The sequence below is a fragment of the Rana temporaria genome, chromosome 13, assembly GCF_905171775.1.
Source record: "Rana temporaria chromosome 13, aRanTem1.1, whole genome shotgun sequence".
Taxonomy (NCBI): domain Eukaryota; kingdom Metazoa; phylum Chordata; class Amphibia; order Anura; family Ranidae; genus Rana; species Rana temporaria.
Genome location: NC_053501.1, coordinates 36,891,750 through 36,917,711, shown reverse-complemented (window position 1 = coordinate 36,917,711; position 25,962 = coordinate 36,891,750). Strand labels below are relative to the sequence as shown.

At 43.8% G+C, this 25,962-nt stretch overlaps 1 protein-coding gene across 2 annotated transcripts in view; it reads right to left on the bottom strand.

The window, feature by feature from the left end:
• LOC120921166 (potassium channel subfamily K member 16-like) overlaps positions 1 to 25,962 on the bottom strand; it is a 74,066-nt gene that overhangs the window by 24,957 nt on the left and 23,147 nt on the right. The window contains exons 1-2 of one of the 2 annotated variants that reach the window (XM_040333875.1): positions 12,527 to 12,828; positions 8,863 to 9,314 (exon numbers count right to left, since the gene is read on the bottom strand). In XM_040333875.1, coding sequence (XP_040189809.1) covers positions 8,863 to 9,102 — 240 coding nt within the window. In that variant the 5' untranslated portion in view covers positions 9,103 to 9,314; positions 12,527 to 12,828. Of the gene's footprint in view, positions 1 to 8,862; positions 9,315 to 12,526; positions 12,829 to 25,962 lie in introns of those variants that run through there. The other variant, XM_040333873.1, reaches the window with a different exon arrangement.

The following is a 25,962-nucleotide window of genomic DNA, read 5'->3' as shown; positions in this document are numbered from 1 at the left end:
AACAGTGGCCTGGATTCAAGAAGCAATTGCGCCTGTGTAACCATAAGTTACACAGCGCAATTGCTTACTTGCCCCGGCGTAACGAATGCTCCTGATTCAGGAACCTCGTTACGCAGACTGCAGCCTAAGATATGCGCGGCATAAGGCTCTTATGCCCGCATATCTTAGGCTGCATTCTTGCGATGGCCGCTAGGTGGCGTTCCCGTTGTGCTCAGCGTATAGTATGAGGTAATTGAGGTAAGTCAAGGAGGACTGCACTGAGGTAAAGGAAGCTATTTAGGGAAAGGTTTTTTTACCTTTACAACCCCTTTAAGGATGAATTAAAACACACACACACACACACAAACACACACACCACCACCACCTTTCCATATGTAGCACCCTCTAGTGTGCTAGAATGTTAGTGTAGGGAAATTTTAGTTTGACTCAGGGCCATTCCTGGACTATGAATCTGGGTCAGGGTTTAGTGATTCTGGGCTGGGTGACTCATTCTAGCAGCTTTTCCCTGTTTTCTGTAACATTGGAGTATGTCGTGGACATATTGGGTGGATGCTAGGATTAGCTGCTTGGAATATTTATGAGGACCTCAGTCAAACCCAGTCCCAGTGAAAGACTGGCAGGGGGCAGGCCACCTCATAAATGGGTTATGAGTCATGCCAGGGGGATGAGAGTTGGGTGGAAGCTGGAGATTGAGTGCTGAGATGACTGCCAGTGAACCTTGAGGATACCTCCTAGCCTGGGGGGGGGGGGGCGGATTGTGACCTCAGGCCTGGAAGATTCCTACCAAAAACACATGGAGGAAGCCCTTCCTGGAGGCATGGAAGCAAGGAGAGCGGACAGCAGGAGGAGGTCAGCATGTCTGGGAGATCCCCTAAGAGTCATCTGGGGGGCTGGTGAGTGTCAGTCTGGAGGACTGTGGGAATAAGTTAGCCTGGAGTGCTAGCGAAAGGGGCAGCTGCAGCCAGGCAGCTTGACAGTGCCTGAAGCTTGACAGTGCCTGACAGTGCCTGACAGTGCCTTCAGTGCCTGAAGCGGTCAGTAGCCAGAGGAATGATGCAAGCCAGACACTAAAGTACTACACACCTAAGGGATCTCGGGTTCCTGCCTGTAATGGGCTTTTGCTTCACCTGACTAAGTGACTGTCGGGACTCGAGCAATTAGTGTTCCAGCAACCATGTGTGTGCGCAGGATTGAAGGAGAAGCTGTATCTAGAGACTGTATATAGGAAGAGTTGTCCCTGAAGTTGTTGTGGTTGAAGCCAAATGGGCTTCACTTTAATCCCCAGGTAATTCTACCGTATATATGTATATTGTGTTTTTTTTTTTTTTAGTATTTGTGTTAGAAATGGCAATAAAAAGTAATTAAATTATTGGCTCTATGGTGTTTATTGACCTTTCTCTTTGGATCTTTACTTTACGTGTTTGTGTTTGTTCTCTAATGGTTCACTTCACCTGCCACACTTTCGTTCACTTCCAACCCCCCCCCCCCCTTTTCTCTCCATCAGCTTAGTTAACTACTTTAAAGTTTACACCATATATGTGTATTTGTTACAGAAGCCTACACTTTTTAACCTAGATTCTACCCATAGGTAAGAGTGCTAAGACCATAGGTTTCTTTGTTCTCTCTCTTCCTGTTTTAGTAGCTATAATTTACGATCAAATTATTATAGATACTTCCAGTGCACAGCTGCTCCTGATGAGTGGAAACAATCCGCGAAATACGTCGAGCTTTCATTGATGCTATGTCACAACAATCATGCATTTAATGAATTATTTAATCAATTATATATATTATCTATCATGTTTTTACATATTTGGGTATACTGCTAGTCTATTATTAATCATGTGAAACAATGTTATATTATGCAATTATGTGATTTACCAATCACGTTTATTATAACTCTGTATCGTGCTTATTGAATTGATACTAATGGTATATTACTTTGCACTATGCTCATTTGCACTAATAAATATTATATCTACCAATATTGATCGATTCATTCCACCTCAGTGATGTGTTTCATACAAAGTCCCATTCCCCCCCCCCCCCCACTTATTTCCCTATTTGTATTTCTTTTACAATTAATTAGGGATGGAGACCTATGTACTGTATTGGTCATGGCCTCATATAAAGTCCCAACATTCTCTTTTTTACATTGCACTATATAAATGTCGAAATAAGCAAACAAAGGTGAATAAAGCTCTTCCCAACTGTAACACACTTCCAATATTTTAACAAAAATTTGAGGTCTCCCTTGCATACATTTGAATATTTTTTGAGAAATCCCCATTGCCAGCCTCAAGGTGTCAATGTACATACTGATCAGGGAGCGGCCCATCCATTAAGGGCGCACGGGCGCTGGCCCCTCTGTCATGCCACCCCCTATATGACTAATAGATAGATAGATTCATGCATTGCATGAATCTATCCATGGCTGCTGCTGCCACCCCCTATTTAGGCGTCTGGCCTCTTTTCGGATGCCAGGTGTCTAATTGCCAGTGGAGTTTTTTTTAAATCACCTGATTAGAGTCATGGGCTCTAATAGGCTTCAAAAACGGTGGACTGCGAGCGCAGAGCATTGTGTTTGCAGTCCACCCACCCCCAAACAAAATTGACCACCAGCCGCCACTGAGACCTATACAGTAAGGGATAAGACAGACTCAAATCTTACACATGTACTGTATGATTTGTATGATTTGAGCAGAGGGAAAAGATTAAATGTAAAAAAGGGCAATAAATGTACAACATACCAGGAAATTCACAATGGGTCTATAACTATACAAGTTCCATAATATTCAGCCAAGAAAACACATTAAAACTATTAAAACCTATTTCTCTCTCTATTTATAAATACGTGGGAAAGCCAGGATGCCTCTGTTACATTGTTGTTCTACTCTAAGCAACACTAGGGTGGCATTCTACAAATGTCTTCCATTGTGGAGGAATATTTTACAATGCAGAATGACATGCAAAAAGTACAGCCCTACCCTAGAGACAATCTTGGAAGCCCTGCCAAATAGGACTTTAAAAGGATCGTGAGAAAAGTATAGAGCACAAAGTGAATCTAAAGCCAAAACCTATTTTTTTATAAAAATAAAAGGAAGGGGGTGGTTTGGTTAAGAGGTTAAACCTCTGTTAGGCCTTAATTACTGTCTTTGTTTCTGTTATGGAGATTCGCCCTCTCTATTTGTCCCATGGGCCATTGTCGTTGGAACTATGTACGAGGGAAAATGTGTGGAAATCTAGCAATGGGGGACATTTTTTCTGGTGACAAACTAAAGGGACATTTTCCTTACTTTGGACAGATTCCCTCTTACTTCCTGTTGTGTCTCCAGGAAAGGAAGTAAAGGGAAATATCCACACTGGGACACAGATGGGGGAGGGGGGGGGGGAGTTTTGAGTATTAAACACCCCCTTGTGGAAAAGGTTGAGCCAAAAAAAAAATTCATGTATTTTTTTTTTTTTTTATCAACCACCTCAATACCGGCACTTTCACCCCCTTCCTTCCCAGATCAATTTTTAGCTTTCAGTGCTCTCACACTTTGAAATGACAATTACTCATGCTAAACTTTACCCAATTTTTTTTTATCATTTTGTTTACACAAATAGAACTTTCTTTTGGTATTTATTCACCACTGTATTTTTTTTCTTTTGCAATATTAGTAAAAAAGAAATAAAAAAAAAATTGTTTTTTCAGGCTCTAAAATGTCAGGACAGTACAAATATCCCTCAAATTACCCCTTTTTGGAAAGAAGACAGTCCAAAGTATTTAGTAAGAAGCAAAGTGAATTTTTTGAAGCTGCAATTTCCCCCCCCCCCCCACAATGCTTTGAAAAATCAATATATATATATATATATATATATATATATATATATATATAGATATATATATATATATATACACGTTATATTTACACGTTTTTTTCTCACACACTACATACTTGCAATTACACCCCAAAACACATTCTGCTACTCCTCCGAAATATGGCGATCACACGTGTCAGGCCCCATACACACGAGAGGATCTATCCGCTGGTATGTATCCGCGGATCAGTTCCAGCGGATAGATCCTGTGGTGTGTACGGCCCAGCGGATATTTATCCGCAGATTTTTTTCGGGCCGATGGATTTCCAGCGGATAAAAATTTCTTAGCATGCTAAGAAATCTATCCGCTGGAATCCTGTCCAGCGGATTGATCCGGTGGTCTGTACAGACTCACCGGATCAATCCGTCCGATCCCCTCCCTCGCATGCGTCGTAATGATTCGACGCATGCGTGGGAAGTCTTTACCTTCCAGCATCGCGCACGTCGCCGCGTCATCATCGCGGCGACGGCGCGACACGTCACCGCGGATGGATTGTGTGTACTAGGCCTTAGACTTTTCCACAGCCTGTCCACATACAGAGGCCCAACATCCAAACACCTTCTGGTGTTTTAGGAGCATAAATTGCCAATCAAATGTCAGAACTACCCATCATACTTTTAAATATCCTGGAGCACCAGGACAATGGAAATGCCCACAAATTGACCCCATTTTGCAAAGCAAACACCCCAACATATATTTTATGAGGCATAATGAGTCTTTTGAACATGTCATTTTTTCCCCACAAGTTTTTGGAAAAATTTAGAAAGAAAATGAAAAACACTTTTTTTTCCAAACACAACGTTGTCAATTTATAAGATTGTTCTAACACATAGCATGTTAATGGCATTATTTACACCCCAAAATACATTCTGCTACTCCTCCTGAGTATGCCAATACTACATGTGTGAGACTTTTACACAGCCTGTGGAAATTACACCTGTCATTTCCTGACTAGTTATTACATTTTGAAGGCATTAGAGCACCAGGACAATGGAAGTACCCACAAAATGACCACATTCAACAAATGCCGATTGTGTGCAGATGTTGATCACGGGGACAGCTGTATTTTACTGTGTGGGGACACTGTTTTGACACTTACTGTGTGATCAGTGAGTGTAAAGTGCTTTACACTCACTGATCCCCACCGGCAACACAGACCAGCTTGCCTTCTCCTCACAGGCTCAGTGGGAGGAGAAGCAGAGCCCATCAATTGACAGCCGACTCTGAATACATCACACAATGGCTGTGATTGGACCCAGCCATCATTTGATAAGGAGGGCCAATCACAGAGCCCTCCTGCCGAGCGGTAATGCACCGAGTCTGGGGGACACAGGCAGACCGGGATCACGCTCCTTCTGAGGGATGTTCAGGAACATCTACTCAGGACGAAATTCCCACCTGGCTATATACAGTGGCCGTTTGGGAAGAAGTTAAACACCCCTCCATCATTCTTTTGCTAGAATTTTTACATGCAGTTTCACAAAAATGTACTGCAATACAAGGCAAGGTTGACCTGTTTCAGTGGAAAATGATCTTCCTGCTAATTGTGAGCTTTCCTAATAGAACAACCCTTCTTGCTGCCATGTGTTGGCTCGTTTGCGTGGTTAGTGCCAACTCCAAAATGTCCCCCCTATCCTTCCCCCCACCCCCCTCATTCCTTTCTCTCCATCTTCCCATTCTTTCCTTATCTCCTTTCTAAGCCTCCTATCTCAACCCATCTTCCACTTCCACTGGTCTATTGATCACTGGTCATTTGGTGGAGGGAGGATTATTGTATGGTGTTTTTCAGGGGTTGGGCTTTGCCCCTTAGTTCCAGTGAAGGGAACTCTAAAGGAGTCAGCATACCAAGAAATTTTGGACAAATGTTATGCTCCCAACTTTGTGGAACAGTGTGGGGATTGCCCATTCCTGTTCCAACATGACTGCACAAAGCAAGGTCCATAAAGACATAGATGAGCGAGTTTGGGGTGGAGGAACTTGACTGGCCTGCCCTCAACCGAATAGAACACACTGACAGACCTAGCCGGGACAGAGGCTTTTGGAGGGGACTGAATGCTAGCCTCTTGTCTACCGATCATGGGACCTGGCATTTGGGGGAACAGTGCTCTTTGTGAGCTGTGTGCCTGGGGACCCCTGAGGTGGTATTACTTTGGATTCAGGTCCATGTCCCCCCAAGACACACAGACTCTGGGAACCCTGTATATGTCATATTAGAAATAGTGACCGATTCATAATGGTGGGACACATACTGTTAGAAGATGCCGGTGTCAACTCCAGCCACCTGTCTGTCTTTTGTCTGCTATAATGTAAATTAGTCTAGTATAACTTCTAAGGGTCTTTCACCCATTGTTGGTTGTGCTAATTAACCCTGCAATTGTATGAAGGACTTCTGTGTTGATATGTATGATAATGTGTATGGTAGTTAGGGAGTCACATCTGCTAAAGGATTAGTTAATTAGCTCATGTTAATTGATGTTTCTGGTTACAGGTGTATTGTTAGAGTAATATGAGCTCTTTAACTGTATATAAGACTTGTATTCTGGTTCTAATAAACTGTTGGATGTTTTACCCTACACTGAGCTACGACTAGTGAATGGGAAAGCTAAGGGGTCTTGGATTGTGTGATACCGAACAGAGGAAGCATTTACGGCAGACAGACTTATCTTGAGTACGGGGGTCCATCACAAACACCTTTTGGGATGAATTAGAGCAGAGACTGAGAGCCAGGCCTTCTCGTCCAACATCAGTGCCTGACCTCACAAATGCTCTTCTGGAAGAATGGTCAAATATTCCCACACACTCCTAAATCTCGTGGACAGCCTTCCCAGAAGAGTTGAAGCTGTTATAGCTGCAGAGGGTGGGCAAACTCAATATTGAACCCCATGGACTAATACTGGGATGCCATTAAAGTTTGTGTGCATGTAAGGGCAGGAATCCCATTACTTTTGTTATTTTTTCTTTGCCCAATTTTATTGAAGGTAAGAATACACTTTACACAAGTAATTGGAACTGAAACTAGCAATCATCAGTTATGCATCACTACAATATTTACAAAAAGTCTTTCTTCCTGCACTTAGCACTTGAAAAATCTTTAACTAACTCATCAATATGCATCATTTTGAGAACACTCAAAATGCTCGTAGATCGACACAGTGTTCTTGCCAGGAAGTGGGAGCAGGTCCCTTTCAATACTAGGTACCCCCCCCAAAAAAAATGTGGCAGCGCAGGGGGGCAGGTGCGAACAAGCAGAGCTTCCCCTTTTGGCTGGAGCTCCGCTTTAACACCTGAAAAGCCCTTCATCATGCAATACAATTGCTTGCTGAGATGGAGGGAGACATGACTGAAGCTTGGAAAAGACTGCAAACTGGACAAATTTCCTCAACGAGCACACTACTGAAGTCCCAAAGGAAAATACGTTTAATTTTTTTAGTCTGGGGCAAATCGCCCTTTTTGCACCCTTAGAAATCCGCCACTGCCCTACCTCTACAAATAAAACAGAAGTCAGCTGCATGATTACATTGACTAAATATTGCCTTTCAAATCGTCTGTATGATTACATATTTGACATGTAGGGCCAGATTCACAGAAGAGATACGACGGCGTATCTCCTGATACGCCATCGTATCTCTGTGATCCGCCCGTCCTAACTATGCGACTGATTCATAGAATCAGTTACGCATAGATAGCCATAAGATCCGACAGGTGTAATTGACTTACACCGTCGGATCTTAGGATGCAATTCTAGGCCAGCCGCTAGGTGGCGATTCCATAGCGGTCGGCGTAGAATATGCAAATGACTAGTTACGGCGATCCACGAAGATCTGCACGTTCGTCGCAATCCCGTACGTCGTCGCTAGTCGTTTTTACCTGTCGCAAAGTTACACCTGCTTTAACATAGCTTATCTTTAGATCGCTCTTTTTTTGTTTATAGCGCAAAAAATAAAAACCGCAGAGGTGATCAAATACCACCAAAATAAAGCTCTATTTGTGGGGGAAAAAAGGACGTCAATTTTGTTTGGGAGCCACGTCGCACGACCGCGCAAATGTCAGTTAAAGCGACGCAGTGCCGGAAGCTGAAATTTCGCCTGGGCACAAAGGGGGTTTATGTGCCCAGTAAGCAAGTGGTTAATATTACTAGTCAAACAACATTAGAATTCTTCTACAGCCTATGGGTGGAGCATTTGACCAAAAATGTCTGCTCGTGGGGATCGTATGTTTTTAGCTGCTTCGTCGCATCTTCATGTTTCTATAATGTCTAATCTTTTCTCTCTATGTCTAATAATCTTGGACTAATAGAGTTCGGTTAGGCACATTCGACCACAGGTTCGATAGACACAGATCGCTATTGTCACCATCATGTCAAATCTATATTGAACTGTTGTCGCAACAAAACGAAAATAAAGATTTTTTTATGTCGGATCTTTCGGATTTCGGATTCTGCACCTTCGTTATCATTTGTTAAAACGAACGCTAAAATCCCCGAAATTTGGACGACAATGTATTTGGACAAAAACAAATGCACATGTCTTTTACATATTAAATTGTATATACACCTGATCTATGTAACCAATGCTTGTGTTAGGTTGTTTCAATAAAAACTATTAAAAGAAGAAGAAAGTTTTGAATGAATTTACCTGGAGTTGTTTTTTATATGCCAGTCTATGAACAACCCATATGTGTGGGATTGAAATCATGATGACAAATTAGGAACAAATGGGAGATATTGGGGTTGATTTACTAAAGGCAAATTCACTCTGCACTACAATGCCACTGCAAGTGCACTTGGAAGTGTAATCGCTGTATATCTGAAATCAGGGGAAGCTCTAAAAAATTTTTATTATACAATCATGTAGAAGCAAAAATGATATATTTTTTTTCCTTGCATGTCCCCCTCGGATCTACAGCAAGTGCACTTGTAGTTGCCTTTAGTAAATAAACCCCATTGTCCCCATCTCATTATTCTTGAACCATTGATACTTCAAAACAGTTTTTCTTACCTTAATCAGACGTTCCACAGCATCTTGTGTTAGACACGTATAGTTCTTCAGGAAGTCCAACCGATGGCGCTCCGTTTCCTCCTTTACATTTGACTCCGATTCTTGTTCCAGCATCTGAAAAACCATCGCCCCAGCCAGAAGGTATGTGAAAAATCCAGCAGCCAGCAGGGCACATTTTAAAAGCCCAGCAAGCAGTTTGCCTCTCTTCTTGCCAGTGCTTCTTTTTTCATCTGTTTCCATTGTCACAGAACTTAAGCCAACTGTGAGAATCAAGAAACACAGTGCCCTATATTAGAATATACCTGAGCGTTTGTTTGGAGGGTCAAGGACCTGGCTTTCCCAATGGGAGTCCGTTTATGGAAGCAAAAGACTTGACGGGGAGAGTTAGGGAGGAGCGACGAGCTCTCGCTGTAAACGATTTGTACTTTGAATTCTGACACAGTTTACGTTTCCTGCAAATATAAGCAGGACAGAGAAATTATTACGCAATACGTTGAAGTGACATGTACTAATAAAAGAAATTCTTATCATAGTTTACAGGGTGTATGTGCCTTTGATTGTATCTGATAAAACAATAGGTGCCATCTGCTAGAGAAGACCCATATTATCTGTGGATTTATAAAGGACAAAAGAAAAATTAGCTGAACAGTCCTGTCACTTATTTCAGAACTTCAAATGAAAGGTGCACATGGCATATTTGGCAGCGATGCTTATTTATTCTGTGTATTTATATAGCAATGGCAGGAAAACCTTTCGGTATAATATTACTTCCACAGACACAATAGCATCAAGCTATTGTTTAATGATTTTGGCTTATGAAAGGATATCTGAGTATAACACTGCAAGAACATAATGGGGGTTATTTACGAAAGGCAAATCCACTTTGCACTACAAGTGCAAAGTGCACTTGGAAGTGCAATCTCTTTAGATCCATGGGGGACATGCAAGGTAAATAAAAAACAGCATTTTAGCTTGCACATGATTGGATGATAAATTCAGCAGAGCTTCCCCTCCATTTCAGATCTTCTCCTCATATTCACAGTGCACTTTGCACTTGTAGTTTGCACTTGTAGTGCAAAGTGGATTTGCCTTTCGTAAATAACCCTCAATGGCCCAGATTCTCGTACATCCGCGTATCTTCGCGCGGGCGTAACGTATTTGATTTACGTTACGCCTCCGCAACTTAGCAGGGCAAGTGCTGTATTCTCAAAGCACTTGCTTCGTAAGTTGCGGCGGCGTAGCGTAAATCGGCTGGCGTAAGCCCGCCTAATTCAAATTTGTAACAGGGGGGCGTGTTTTATGTAAATGTTGTGTGACCCGACGTGATTGACGTTTTTCCCGAACGGCGCATGCGCCGTCCATGGAATTTCCCAGTGTGCATTGCTCCAAAGTACGCCGCAAGGACGTCATTGGTTTCGACGTGAACGTAAATGACGTCCAGTCCCATTCACGGACGACTTACGCAAACTACGTAACTTTTTCAAATTTCGACGTGGGAACGACGGCCATACTTAACATTGGTACGCCGCACTTACGCCACCATATAGCAGGGGTAACTATACGTCGGGAAAAGCCTAACGTAAACGGCGTAAATGTATGGGGTCGGCTAGGCGTACGTTCGGGAATTCGCGTATCTAGCTAATTTGCATACTCAACGCGGAATTCGACAGAAGCGCCACCTAGCGGCCAGCGTAAATATGCATTTACGATACGACGTTGTAACACAGTTACGCCAGTCGGATCTACGGGAAATCTATGCCTAACTGATTCTAAGAATCAGGAGCATAGATACGACCACGCAACTTAGAGATACGACGGTGTATCTGGAGATACGCCGTCGTATCTCGTTTGAGAATCTGGGCCAATGTGTTTTAACCACTTGAGAGCCGTGTTATAGACGAAAGACATCCACAACGCGGCTCTCAACTGCCGGGTGGACGTCCCTGGACGTCCTTTTATGTGCATTCCCCACGCGCGCCGCTGGGGGCACGCAGCGGGGAAACACTGTGCCCGGCGCATCGCTGGGATGCCGATGCGCGTGCCTGGCGACCGCGATGTCCGCCAGGTACCCGCGATCAGCGGTGACTGCAGGGACGTGGAGCTCTGTGTGTAAACACAGAGCTCCATGTCCTGTCAGGGAGAGAGGAGACCGATGCTGTGTCCCTTGTACATAGGGACACAGCATCGGTCACCTCCCCCAGTCAGTCCCCCTCCACACACAGTTGGAACACACCCAGGGAATACATTTAACCCCTTCCTCACCCCCTAGTGTTAACCCCTTCCCTGCCAGTCACATTTATACAGTTATCAGTGCATTTTTATAGCACTGATCGCTGTATAAATGTGAATGGTCCCAAAATTGTGTCAAAAGTGTCCGATATGTCCGCCGCAATATTGCAGGCCTAACAAAAAAATCGCCGCCATTACTAGTAAAAAATAAAAAATAAATCATAAATCTATCCCCTATTTTGTAGGCACTATAACTTTCAAACCAATCAATATACCCTTATTGCGATTTTTTTTTAACAAAAATATGTAGAAGAATACGTATCGGCCTAAACGGAGGAAAAAAAAAAATTGGGATATTATTATAACAAAAAGTAAAAAATATTGGGCCAGATCCACAAAGAACTTAAATACGCCGCGTAAGTTCTACGATGCGCCGTCATATCTTTGTTTTGTATCCACAAAACAAGATACGCCTGAATGTGGGCTAGATCCGACTGACAACGTCTTAGTACGCCGTCGCATCTGAGGTGCATATTTACGCTGGCCGCTAGGTGGCGCTTCCGTTGATTTCCGCGTAGAGTATGCAAATTAGCTAGATACGCCGATTCTCAAACGTACGTCCGCCCGGCGCATTTTTTTACGTCGTTTGCGTAAGGCTTTTTTCGGCGTAACGTTACCCCTGCCTCTATGAGGTGTACGCAATGTTAGGTATGGACGTCGGGACAGCGTCGAATTTTCCGTCGTTTACGCTGTTTGCGTAAAACGTTCGCGAATAGGACTTTGCGTAAATTACATTCACGTCAAAAGCATTGACTATTTGCGACGTGATTTCGAGCATGCACACTGGGATACCCCCACGGACGGCGCATGCGCCGTTAAAAAAAAACATCATTAACGTGGGGTCAGGATGAATTAACATAAAACACGCCCACATCTTAGTCATTCGAATTTCGCGCCCTTCCGCCGACATATTTACACTATGCCGCCGTAACTTACGGCGCAAATTCTTTCTGGATAAGGAACCTCCGCTATAAGTTACGGCGGCGTAGTGTATCTGAGATACGCTACGCCTGCCTAAAGATAGGCAGTTCTTTGTGGATCTGGCCCATTGTGTTTTTTTTTCAAAATTTTCTTTTTTTTTTTGTTTATAGCGCAAAAAATAGAAATTGCAGAGATGATCAAATACCACCAAAAGAAAGCTCTATTTGTGGGAAAAAAATTTATAAAAATATAATTTGGGTACAGTGTTGTATGACCGCGCCATTGTCATTCAAAATGCGTCAGCGTTGAAAGCCGAAAATTGGTCTAGGCAGGAAGGAGGTTTAAGTGCCCAGTAATGAAGTGGTTAAAGTTCAAATTCACCTCTCAAAAAAAAGTTAAATATCTATTGTCCAGCATTTCCAAAAATAAAAAATACTCTCACTGCTGTACTCACCTCCTCTCCTGCACTGTCCCCCTGCAGACCACTCCAGACGTCCAGTGCTGCCTGTCTTCCAGACTGAATTATGGCCAGCGTTCTAGAACTCACATGCAAATAATAAGGGGAGTGAGTGAGGCGATTCTTCAATTAACTAGTTAGTAGTCCCGGCTGGATCAATTCCTATATCTTCAAACTCTGATTATAATAACCTCGCCCTGAAACAGAGATAACCAAACTGGAAAGTAACCAGATTACCACTATATACAAAAGTAACAAAGCATTTATGTCACTGCAAACATCAACAGGCATTTAATATCACCCTGATCCTGCATGGCCGACGTATGTAGGGCTAGATTCACATACCTTTAGGCGGGCGTAGCGTATCTCCTATACGCTACGCTGCCGTAACTTTGAGAGGCGAGTATGGTATTCTCAAAGATTTTGCCGCCGAAGTTACGGCGGTGTAGCGTATTAGGGCCGGCGTAAGCCCGCCTAATTCAAATGTTGAAGCTGTGGGCGTGTTTTATGTATATTAAGTGTGACCCCACGTAAATGATGTTTCGATCGAACGGCGCATGCGCCGTCCGTGGATGTATCCCAGTGCGCATGCTCCAAATGACATCGGCAAATCGTCAATGCTTTCATACACATAAATTACGGCCAGCCCCATTCACGGACAAGTTACGCAAACGACGTAAAATTTAAAAAATTTTACGCGGTTCCGACTGTGGTGGTGACTAAAAAATATGATCTGCTGCATATGAGAAAGCCTTGGCTCCCTTACCCATGTCTGCCATACAGACAGCACTAAGGGAACTCACCTTGGACATGGCTTCCCTGGAACAGCAAGTGTCCACACTTAAACAGGATTCGGCTCCTCCTTCCCGTTATGGAAGGACCCAAAGGAAATTACTAGAGGCCCTGCCTGGTGAGAAGTCATTTTTGGCCCCTCACCCGCTTCTCAACTCGCTGGCTGCATGGGAGAAGAGGTAAGAAGTCAGCACCCCCGCTTCTCACTTTAATGTAAGATGTCATTTTGCTTAGGGCCCTAGGGAGGTCAGGATCGGCACGGCGCAACACACAGGTCGGAGTTGTCTGGACACCCCCCAAGCAATTGGGGCCCACAAAAACCTGAAAGGGGCCACCGTGATGATAGAACTCCAGTGGCACCTGGAGAGTGACTGGTTGCAGCCACCCTCTCCAAGGTTGACAAAGCGAAGGTCCTGGTGCAGCTCCTCAATCTGGGTACCACCTTAATTGCACTCCCCAACCATGCCACCCTGGCAGACTTGTATGTGGTACCCTGTCACTGTATCTCAGAAGGTATCTCAGAAGGTCAGCCTGGGGTAGAGGCCATATGTGCTCTGCTTCCGACAGCTATGGCCTCACTGGATGAGTCACAATACTAGCTAATGCTCAAACAGCTGGACATTGCTTTCCAGCACTATTCCTTACCACAACAGGGTTTGCCACACCAATTGCTAGAGAAGCACCTATAGGTCTTTGCAACCAGCCAACTTTTCTCCCTTGATTTCGGTGAAGAAGAAAGATGGAAGCCTGCAATTCTGTGTGGACTATCGCAAGTTGAATCCCTTTACCCACCGGGATGCCTACCTGTCAATCCAGGTGGAAGAATCATGGCATTCGGGCAGGTCAAGTACTTCTCTACCCTTGATTTGGCGAGCGTCTACTGACAAATCCGGTAAGCATTTAGGATCGTGAAAAGCCTTTATCGCATGAACTTTGGGCTAAGCAATGCTTTCAGTACTTTTTAATGCTTAATGAGAAGGGGCTTGGGAGACTTTAATTTTGAGACTGTGCTAGTTAATCTGGACAATATCATAATTTTCTCCACAACTTTTGAGGACCAGGTTCAACACTTGGACCGGGTGTTGGTGAAGAATACAAGAATAGGAGAGACAGTAAACTGAAACCAAAATCCAAGCATACCCCCTATCGGATGGAGAAGCAGCCTTTCCCCCTAACTCTGGTGCATGATGTAGTCTCGCAAGAACCTAATCACATCAAAAGACGTCTCCATCCTAACTTGCTGATGCCTTGTGTGCTGAGTGGTGACAGTTCAACCAGACCAGCTGAAGACAGAGTCGTTTAACTCGACAGATATTCAAACAGTACAGGAAGTGCCTGAAGAGTGGTACCTGCCCCCTCTCCTACTTGAGTCTGGTTTTCTGACACTCTAGTGGCAAAGATCCCCAGCCCAGTGTTTGTAGTATTCTGTGCGGTAGTGTCGTAGAAATCTGGCTGTTTGCAGAGCACACAGACAGATATCGTGTCTCTAAAAGTAACACATTTCGTCTTAGTTAAATAATCCATCTTTAAGCTAAAAATTTCACTCACCATTCATCCCCTTCCATTCATACAATAAGACACCATCACCAGTAGCTTGTTCTCAGTTCGCCATCCTCACCAGACTGCCGCCGATGCCCATCCAGCATCCTTTTATTACAACAAAAGGCTTCACAGACCACAGCTGATTGGAGGAGATCACAGCATGTGACCATAGGAAGTGATGTCACAGCATGTGACCTCCTCCATGGGAAGCCGGGACACAGCATGGGGGCTCCACACAGCAGATGCCAATAAATGGATTTGGCAGCACATCATAAACCCTTTCTACAGGGATACATACAATATCGATACAGTAATAATTCAATAACAATACGATGCAGTAATAATACAACAATACGATACAGTAATAATACAACAACAATACGAAACAGTAATAATACAATAACCAATGGACACGGTTATAATACAATAACCAATGGACAAAGTTCCTGATGAGGGGAGCTTATCTGCAGGTGTACATTCACATCACAAAACAGTGTTGATCAGGTACCGAGAGATGACAGGAGCGCACACCAGTCAAACCGACAATGCGTTTGCAGAGCGGACGCACCTGGCAGGCGAATATCTGTGCATGACACAGGGGCCCTTTCGCCGGCCGACACCCCCACTCCACAAACACCCTTCTCCAAATCAGGAAGTGTATCTCAACCAGTCTCAGTCTGCCCCAGTCAGCTCTTTAGAGAGGGCTGCGGGAAAACCAACAATGGGTGCCACTATGACAATACATATTAAATACATCTTCAAATTTCCACAACAGTAGCTGGACTGTCCGCAGGCTGTTTGGATCTTTCTGGGGAATTGGTTCTAGGCCCAAACAAGGGGTGCGGACAGCCCTCACCTCCCTGTGGCCCCAGGAAACCACGACCTGAAGCTGAATACTTGCAAACTGATTGGCCCTTTACGGTCTAACTGCAGACAGCTTCCTGCAAGACAATGTAAATATGTTGTTTGAAGTTTTTCTGCTGTGCTCTATGTTCATGGCATTTCTCTGGTTACTTGATACTGTGTTGTCATGCTGGGGGCAACATCTATCAAAGAGGGGGGTTGTAGGCAGGTGCAGTCTTTTTTTCTCCACTGCAGGTGGTGCTCAACCACAGTGGCAGTGCAGAAAGAGACTAAGTCAAGGTTAACATGGTTCATCTATGGTTTCCAGGGTCACTGGTGCAGCGATCCGTCGGATGTTGACAGCACATGTGACTCTAGTGGCCATCTTGGGTAAGGCTGAGTCTATTTAAGTCACTGGCTCATGAACTTGGCGTGCATTTAGCATTTGGTTAATGTAAGGACAGGTCACCCGCCTGTTATGGACAGTAATAGCAGCAAGGAAAGGTTCCAGACGAATAGGGAAAGGCTAGGTATCTGCCACTTTACCTGGAAATCTCCTCGCTTGGGCTCAGACTGGCCAGGCTGCATTCCATTCGTCAAGACAGACGCTGTCAGTTTGGCTGAGATCTGCTCTGCTACAGTCTGTTGTTCATCTGTGAGTGTTCCCAGTCAGGCTGCTTTCCTCTGGACTTGTAAATTGTGATATTCTGACTAAAATACAAGTCCTTTCTATTTGCCACTGGACTGTGTGAGAGTTAGTACAGTCGCACCACGCGTAGATCTTTTGACCAGTGCATTAGGTTTATAAAGAACGCACTGTCTGAGTGACTGATAAAAATATGAATATCAGGAAGTCATGAGGAGAAAGATATCACATGTATGAAGTATCACACAGTGTGACTCTTTCAGGGTTTTATTTCTGTATATGTCTCTGCAGGGGTGATTTACCTTCTCTTTTTGTCCTGCTGCACATATGGGAGAAGGCTCTATCTTATGTTAGAGATGTGGAGCACATATACACGGTGAAGCTTGGTGATCACAGATATGGAAGGATAAGAGAGCTGGTTGTTTTTAAAGATGCAAGTGAGCCCAAGGTAAATCTTGGAGAACATACATGTAGGATTGTAAGGATTCTTATAAAGGCGGCTACAGTACACAGGGGCCGAATGTCGGACGGCTGACACCACTCACCATTGGGCCTGTGTGTATTAGGCTTAACTGGGATTTTGGAAGCGCCTTCTTTTTTCCTGGAAAAGTGGTTAACACCATAGGTAAGACTTTTTGTTGCTGCATTTTTTCAGTGATACTGATGTTAATTTCTATATTCCACTTCGTTACTCATTCTATGAGGGGGGTCGCCAAACATTTGAAACAAAAGGTCAGTTTACTGCTCTTCAAACTTTAAGGGGGCCGGACTGTGGCCAGTTAGCAAATGCCCCAGCATTAGAGGGTGGTGAGCACAGAAGTAAAAAAAATACATCATTGGAGTCAGTGGGAGGAATAGTGATCCATCATTGGTGTCAATGGGAGGAATTCTTCCGCCTCATTGATGTCAGTGGAAGGAATCGTGCCCCATCATTGGTGTCAGTGGGAGGAATAGTGCCCCATTATTGGTGTCAGTGGGAGAATTAGTTCCCCATCTCTGGTGTCAGTAGGAGAAATAGTACCCCATGGTTGATGTCAATAGGAGGAATAGTGCCTCAAGGGCCAGATAAAGACAAGCAAAGGGCCACATCCAGCCCCTGGGTGCAGTTTGCAGACCCTTGATTTAGGTGATATGGTGATATTTTGTGCATATTTGGTTTGGGTCACACTTTTGCTACACAATTCATAAATATCAGAAATAAGATCATACCCAGGGCATATACAGTATAATCTCTGCAACTGTACTGACTATAGACCTATATTGGGTAATCCTTCTCTTGAACTTTTACATACACAACATACAATAAGCCTACATAATTAACATGCATGTTAAAATGCTAAAAACAGGTAAAAAAAGTGGTATTAAACTTTCATTAAAAAAAATGCTGACAGGTAGGGTTTCTACGACAAAAGAGACCGATCAGTCTCTTCTGCCATAACATGAATACTTCGCTGTGCGGGTTCGCGGATGTAAAGTACACTGATCCGCGCATGAGACCAGCTTCGGAGAGGCAGCTGTACACACTGTCCGAATATTGGGATTGTGTGTACACAGCTTTATAGTTCCTGCATTATTTATCATTAGAGACCCAAGTTGTGGGTAAATTCCCTGGTTGTCCGATGCTGCTGGTCTGCGCTGTGCATCCTTCAGCCTCTGTGTCCACCAGGGAGATGACTAGGCTCTGACCACAATCTCGTTCAATGTGAAAGCATATAATTAATATGAAATGATAATATAAACTAGAAAATATACCATTTCTGGGGAAATTGTGCGACGTGGTCTTGCCTCCACCAATACTCTTGACTGGAGACAGTGCCCCTGGAGATGTAAATGTGATCCAACCGTGTGTCGATCCATTTCGATCCATTGCCCCATCAAAATCTACCCCATCAAAACAGCCCCATCAAAACTGGTTGCTATGGACTGGTTGCTATGGACTGGTTGCTATGGGAGGGTTGCTATGGACTGATTGCTATGGAGGGTTGCTATGAACTGGCTGCTATGAACTGGTTGCTTTGGATGGTTTCTATGGACTGGTTGCTATGGAGTGGTTGCTATGGACTGGTTGGTTTGGATGGTTTCTATGGACTGATGGCTATGGACGTGTTTCTATGGACGGGTTGCTATGGAGTGGTTGCTATGGTCTGGTTGCTATGGTCTGGTTTCTATGGACTGATGGCTATGGACTGGTTGCTATTGACTGGTTGCTATGGACGGGTTGCTATAGACTGGTTGGTTTGGATGGTTTCTATGGACTGATGGCTATGGACGTGTTTCTATGGACTGGTTGCTATGGACTGGTTGCTATGGACTGATTGCTATGGACTGGTTGCTATGGACGGGTTGCTATGGATGGGTTGCTATGGACTGGTTGCTATGGAGGGTTGCTATGGACTGGTTTCTATGGACTGGTTGCTATGGACTGGTTGCTATGGACAGGTTGCTATGGACTGTTTGCTATAGAGGGTTGCTAACCTCCATTTCCACTATGCTGCTGTGGGGCTCTGGATCCCAAAAGCGTGGGTCTGAAAGGTCCTGTTTAGTCCAGCGTATCTTTGCAGCTTTAGACCTCTTTCCTTTAGATGGCATGATGCTATGTGTTGGAGGAGATATAATTCCCTTCAGAGCTGTGAAGAAGGAGCTATAATGCTATAATTTTCCTCAGAGCTGTGTAAGACGAGATATAATTTGCCTCAGTTCTGTGGTAGAAGCCAGAACTCACCTCACAGAACTCACCTCACAGAACTCACCTCACAGAAATCACCATACAGATATCACCTCACAGATATCACCATACAGATATCACCTCACAGATATCACCTCACAACTACCTCACAACTGTGTGGGAGGAGCTATAGAATCCCCTTACAGCTGTGCGTGAGGAGTTTTAATTACCTCAGTGTCTCCTAGGAAACCAATGTAAACATATGCAAGCAGCCTCTAAGCAGAGACTCAGATACTGGATTTTTTTTTAATACTTGTCCTTTTCAATCGTACAGCGAATATCTTTATATTTCGGCGTTCCTATTGAAAGCCTAGCTGATTGACGTCTGGTGAAAATCTTCCCATGTCGCATACACCGCGCGTCACCTGTTTTCTGTAAATAGCCGACCTGCGAGTCGGCGATATATGGGGCCTACGCAGTCAGCTCTACACGGCGGGCGCAGGCGCCGTATAGCGGCAACTCGCAGGTCGGCTATTTACGGAAAACTGGTGACGCGTGGTGTATGCGACATGAGAAGATTTTCACCAGACGTCAATCAGCTAAGCTTTCAATAGGAACGCCCAGTCCCGCAGTAATCAGAACCCGGAAGCCCGGCGAAAATAACAATTACACGGTATGTATGGAGAAAAGACAATACCAGCATACTTTACATGTCGTTAGTATGCTGGATGTAATCGTAGAAATTTTCTTATGGACAGCTCCAGCTCTTCCATATTGTGGAGGGAGAAGGAGCTTTATGTATTTTATTGGAATATTTTTTATGATTATGTAAATATATATTTTTTTTAACAGTTGTGACATTATGAAAGGCGAGGTGCTTGATGGGTGTTATTTAACCTTACATACGTTCATTTGCTGAGATCTAAGGTAGAATCCGGTCCAGGTTTTACCAGCCACCTTGGCAGGGTTGGTTCTGGAACAGATTTTGTGGTCCACTTGTGGTCACCAAACAGGTGGTATAAATAAAGCAGGACTGGAGCAAAGAGTTGGTCTGGGCCTGGGACTCAGGAAGCCACAAACCTGAGATAGGCTTTTGTGAAGTTTGCTTTTGTGAGAGAAAAGGTTTGCATTATATTTGTTTTGTGGGTGACTGGGAGAAGCCCTTCACCTGTGAGTTAGGAACCTGCAATTTGCAGTTAAGCCTGGTACACCCGATCGGAATTTTCTGCCGACAAAGCCTCAGACTTTTGTCCGAAGGGCATTGGCCAGGAACTTGTCTTGCATACAAACGGCACACAGTTGTCGGCCAACAAACACAAACGTAGTTACGTACTACGTGCTTTTTCAGCTGTTTAGCGCCACTCTTTGGGCACCTTCTGCTAATGTTGTGTTTGGTGAGCATTGCTTCTGAGCATGCGTGTTTGTACTTTGGACTTTGCCCGAAGGACTTGTGTACAAACGCTCGAAAAATCCAACAAACCGCTGTCCGCGGAAGATTTGTTCATGGAAAATCTGACAATGATCCAATGGAGCATACAAATGGTCGGATTTTCCGCCAACAGCCTGTCATCACACAATTCCCGTCTGAAAATCCGATCGTGTGTATGAAGCTTAAGTGCCTGGATGGCAAGGATTTATTTTCTGTTTTTGTTTGAACTCTACCTGCCTTTTATCTGTGCTGTCATTTAATTACTCTGCCCGTCTGCCAACTGCAAGTACCTGTTTGCTTTGCTCAGTTCGTGCTTGCCTTGGTGTGGTAGCCAGGCACTATATCATTGTGTGTACTGTAAGACCTGGGGGCAACCGAATACCGGTAGGCGAAAAACACAGTAGCCAGCTATAGTGTCTGACCACCTGCGTTAAGGGTAAGCGTGACAATAATGCCCTCCAGCAAAGAATCGTTTAGCAATCTTCTCCAGGCCCAGCTCCTGCTGATGCCCCAACTGCAGTTTCTTGTCTAACCACCTATCTCCTAGGGGCAGTAGCCCCAGAAGAACTGAAACACTCCCTAAAGAGGAAAAAACACTCTGGAAAGACCTCTCAAACATTTATTACCTCCTCAGCCAACTTCTGGGTGCCTACTAGCAGGGTTTGTCTAGGGCAGGGGTCTCAAACTCAAATTACCTGAGGGCCACAAGACAAGTTTTCATATGCCATGGGGGGCCGCATGCAAACTTTCAAACTTCAAAAACAACAGTACTGGTGTCAGCGAACACATTATTAACCCCCAGCACTGGTGTCAGCGAGCGCATTATTACCACCAGCACTGGTGTAAGGCAGGGTTTGACAAATTTGCTTGGAATCTAGGAGCCAGCTAAAAAAGTTAGGAGCCAGAAAACGCACCCCGTCCCGACGGGCTTGCGCGCAGAAGCGAACACATACGCGAGCAGCGCCCGCATATGTAAACAGTGTTCAAATCACACATGTGAGGTATCACCGCGATTGGTAGAGCGAGAGCAATAATTCTAGCCCTAGACCTTCTCTGTAACTTAAAACATGCAACCTGTAGATTTTTTTAAACGTCACCTATGAAGATTTTAAAGGGTAAAAAAGTTTGTCGGCATTCCACAAGCGGACGCAATTTTGAAGTGTGGCATGTTGCGTATGAATTTACTCCGCGTAACATTATCTTTCATAATATTAAAAAAAAATGGGGATAACTTTACTGTTGTCTTATTTTTTAATGAAAAAAAGTGTAATTTTTTCCCAAAAAAGTGCGCTTGTAAGACCGCTGCGCAAATACGGCGTAACAGAAAGTATTGCAACGATCTCCATTTTATTCTCTAGGGTGTTAGGATAAAAAATATATAATGTTTGGGGGTTCTAATGTGAGGGAAGGAGATGGCAGTGAAAATAGTGTAAAATGACATTAGAATTGCTGTTTAACTTGTAATGCTTAACTTGTAATACCAACGGCCACCACCAGATGGCGCCAGCTCACATCTGGTGGTAATAACTTGTAATACCAACGGCTCACCACCAGATAGCACCAGCTCACAAAAAAAAAATTTTTTTTTTTTTTTTTTTTTTTACTCTTTGCTCCCCCCACTTCCACCCTGCCTGAGGGCCATTTATAACTGGTTCGCGTGCCGCAAATGGCCCGTGGGCCGGTACTTTGAGACCACTGGTCTAGGGCATAATAAATATTGATACTTGTCATTTGATTCTCTCTGCCATATATTCTGGAAGCTTCTTCCAAAAGCATGTGGTAAAAATCAAACACCCAGCTTAGGAAACTCTGACCAGACACAAACAGTAGATCACTGCTCCACTGCTTACATTGAAGCCAAACATAAATTTAGCCTGTAACGGAACCCCAAATGGGACAGGGGATAGCGCTGTTTTAGATATTCCATTCCCAAACCCAAGACAGCTATCGACACTCCAGAGTCAGGCAAACAAACCCCAATAAAGAGACATACAGCTCTGTTTGAGGTTCTACACGAATAGACTTTTTAATGAGAAAATCAGGCTCTTATATACACATAGTAACCAAAATGAACAATGACTCAACTCCACCCATATCATCACACAATGAGCCCAATACACATCTTTTTGGTAGACATTCTGGCACCATCGCTGACATAATTTACATGAGCTAATTAACTAATCATTTACCCAGACAAGGTGACTCCGAGATATGACCTTTCAAGGTAGACATCCCTGCTCCTCTCACCTGCTATACAATACACATTCTTTTAGTAGACATTCTGGCCTTTAGACTGTCTGTTAACTTGCAATACACACATTATCATCAATATACCTTTACACAATACAGTGTCATTTTGCACAAGCCACAATGACAGATCTTGGGGAGCCATCCTAGATTCATTTACATCACAACAGACAACATTAACACCTAACAGTAGGTGTCCCCACATTGAATGAGTCACTCTTTCAATTAACCTGTTGAGTTCAGAACCAACAAACAGTAATTAGTTCTTTAACGATATCCTGGAATATATTGTGGATAATCATTACTGCCCCATCTCAGGTAGTCCAAGATATTCTGAATCCATTATTTCCTGGCTCATACTTTGTAAGAGCTTCTGGGTTCCACGGGCCCTCCCGTTACATAGCCTAACAACCTAACTAGAGGAGATCGCTCGCTACACTACTCTATTGAAAAATCAAAAGGCTAGAGGCACATTTTAGGAAGTACTGCTTGGCCTAAGAGACAATCTCAACCAGCTAACTAAACAGAGAGGGAGCAAGTGCCCACTATTGATACATCACTCTGCTCAATCAAGTTTCCAGTGTTACAGTATTGCGCACCACAGGCTGCTTAGCTTACTGATTCTTCATCTCCTATTCAGAAAGACTATCGAGTAAAAGAACACATTCGGGCACAATATTTGCACTTTAAAGTATGAGTTTGCTTTTTTTAAAATATGGGAGCTTTAAGAGCTGTATTTCCCTGGACTTCAGCCTTATGTTGCATTAATAATGTCACTAGGAAATTAAAGTGGACTTTTCAGTAACTCTGTAAGTCTGCATCAAATTTTTCTTGACATGTCACAATATGTATAACAACGGTATCATTTTTCAGAAAATTCCATAAAATCTGTATCATTAAAAAACAGTGCTTTTGACAACCCTTTTTCATAGTTCCTCTTCTAGTTAACATAACTACACAGGAGCATCAATCCCACTCCTCTCACCCAAACCTCAACTCAATCCTCTGTCTCTTCTGTTAAAAAGAAAGAAACATTGAATTAAATATTGTGCTTTGGTGCTGCCCCCATACTTAAAAAAAATTAAATGTGTGTGTGTGTGTAAAATATATATAATATCTTCCTTATGCTGTCTGTGCTTCAGTATTAGAACTGGTCGATCATTAAGGAAATATCTGCAGGTTTGGTAGATAAATTGTATTGAGCCTGTCTAATAAACAGATGTCCGACTTGGTCTTATATGGTCAGTTTGGGAAAATTGGAGAAAATCCAGGTCAGACCAAACTCTTATGCCGCGTACACACCATCGCTTTCTGCGATGGAAAAAAACGTCATTTTCAAAAACGTCAATTTAATTGACCGTGTGTGGGCAAAAACGTCGTTTTATGTCTTCTAAAAAACGACAGAAAAAAATTGAAGCATGCTTCAATTTTATGTGTCGTTTTTGGCCGACGTCGTTTTCTGTGTTCTAAACATTGACCGTGTGTACGTAAAAACGTCGATTTAAGCCCGCGCATGCTCAGAAGCAAGTTAGGAGACGGCAGCGCTCATTCATGTAAAACGACTGTTCAGAATGGAATCAGCACATTCGTTATAGACAAGAAAATAAAGCGCTTCTTTAACCCCTGCTTTTAACTGCTACCCAGAAATGGACGTTTGTTGCGGCTGATCTTGTTGCATAGTTATGACAAGCTTTTAATTAGTTTCTTTCTTGTTTGATAATGTTTATGTTTGTGTTCTGTTATTTAGTTGTATCTTCCATCTTAAACATTTTAAATATATATATTGGTCCACCTTATTTTTTTTTTTAAATTTTTTGTCACCAATTTGATTAGTAATCTCTATTTTGTTTTTATTTAGGAGTGTGTGAAGTGTCTGCAACAACCTAATTTTTTAGTTAACTCACCCACAAGCATGTTTTTTGACCTTGTTAATGTTTGCATTATTTATTTTGTAATGGGTCTGCCCATTCAATACTGATCTCTCAAATCTACAATAAAGAAACATGTTGAAATTTGGCTGAAAAATTTACATTTATTTTAGTCTTCCTAAAAATTTCCAAAAAAAAAGGTGGCAACCCAAAAACACAACATAATAAAAACAAAGATGCCAAGGTAGGCAGCACTTTAGAGCATGCTTGATTTTTTCTGAAAACAAGGGTCCCCGAAGCCACAAATACAGCCTGTGAGTCCACATAAAAATTCCATCAGGGGCACCGTATTATTTCTTGGCCTTTTTCTTCCCAGCAGCCTTCCCTGCAGTCTTCCCTGCAGCCTTCCCGGTAGCCCGAGTCCTTGGGGGCTGGGTTCCTGGAGGAGATGAGGTGGCAGGAGCCAGAGCAGCCTCATGAGGTGGAGGAGCAGGAGCAGGTGCAGGAGCAGGAGCAGGAGCAGGAGCAGGAGGAGCAGCAAGGACAGGAGGAGCAATCCGCACAATGTGGGTGTCGTCATCGAGCTGCCCCAGGGATGCCATGGTTATGGCTTGGAAGATGAGGAGTTCGCAGCGCACACGCTGGCTCTGCTCCAGATTGTACATCTTGGCTGCAATGAGCGCTGCGAACCCCTCAACTTCACTGGGTGGCTCTCGGATGGCTGCAGTAGCTTGGCGAAGCAGGCCCTGGGTCTCCTCCTCCATTTGTCGCATACTCCTGAGCCGTTTATTGGGATTGCGGAATGGAGGGATCCGGGAGATGGTATCCCGCCGGCGTGCCTCCTGGGTCCCACTGGGGCCTGCCACCTCCTGGCTCCCAGTGGGCTCTGCCACCTCCTGCCTTGCAGTTGGCCCTGGCTCCTCCTGGCTCCCTGTGGGCCCTGTCTCTTCCTGGCTCCCTGTGGGCCCTGGCTCTTCCTGGCTCCCTGTGGGCCCTGGCTCTTCCTGGCTTGGGTCTGCCTGTGTATCAAAAAAAGGAACATATGTTATTTGTGTTTGTCATTAATCACACACATTTTTACAATCATGAGTGATGCAAATTGAATGTCAATATATATTACACACAGGGTCGCCATCCTTAATTATGTGGCCCCTTAAACACCTTCAGACATGGTCCCCCTGGAATTATGTGGGTTGTTGCATGCCTAATTTAGTAAATAAGTGGCCTTTTCCCCAAAAATTAATTTATTCAATTTAGTGTCAACTAGATAGTACTCAAAAAGGGTGTCTTCCATCTGGGACCCCTTGCAGGTGTATTGCGTTACTCCCCCCTACTGGCCTATCTGAAAATGCCACCCACTCCTTCATAAACATTATTAATTTGCCCATTTTGACCCCATCA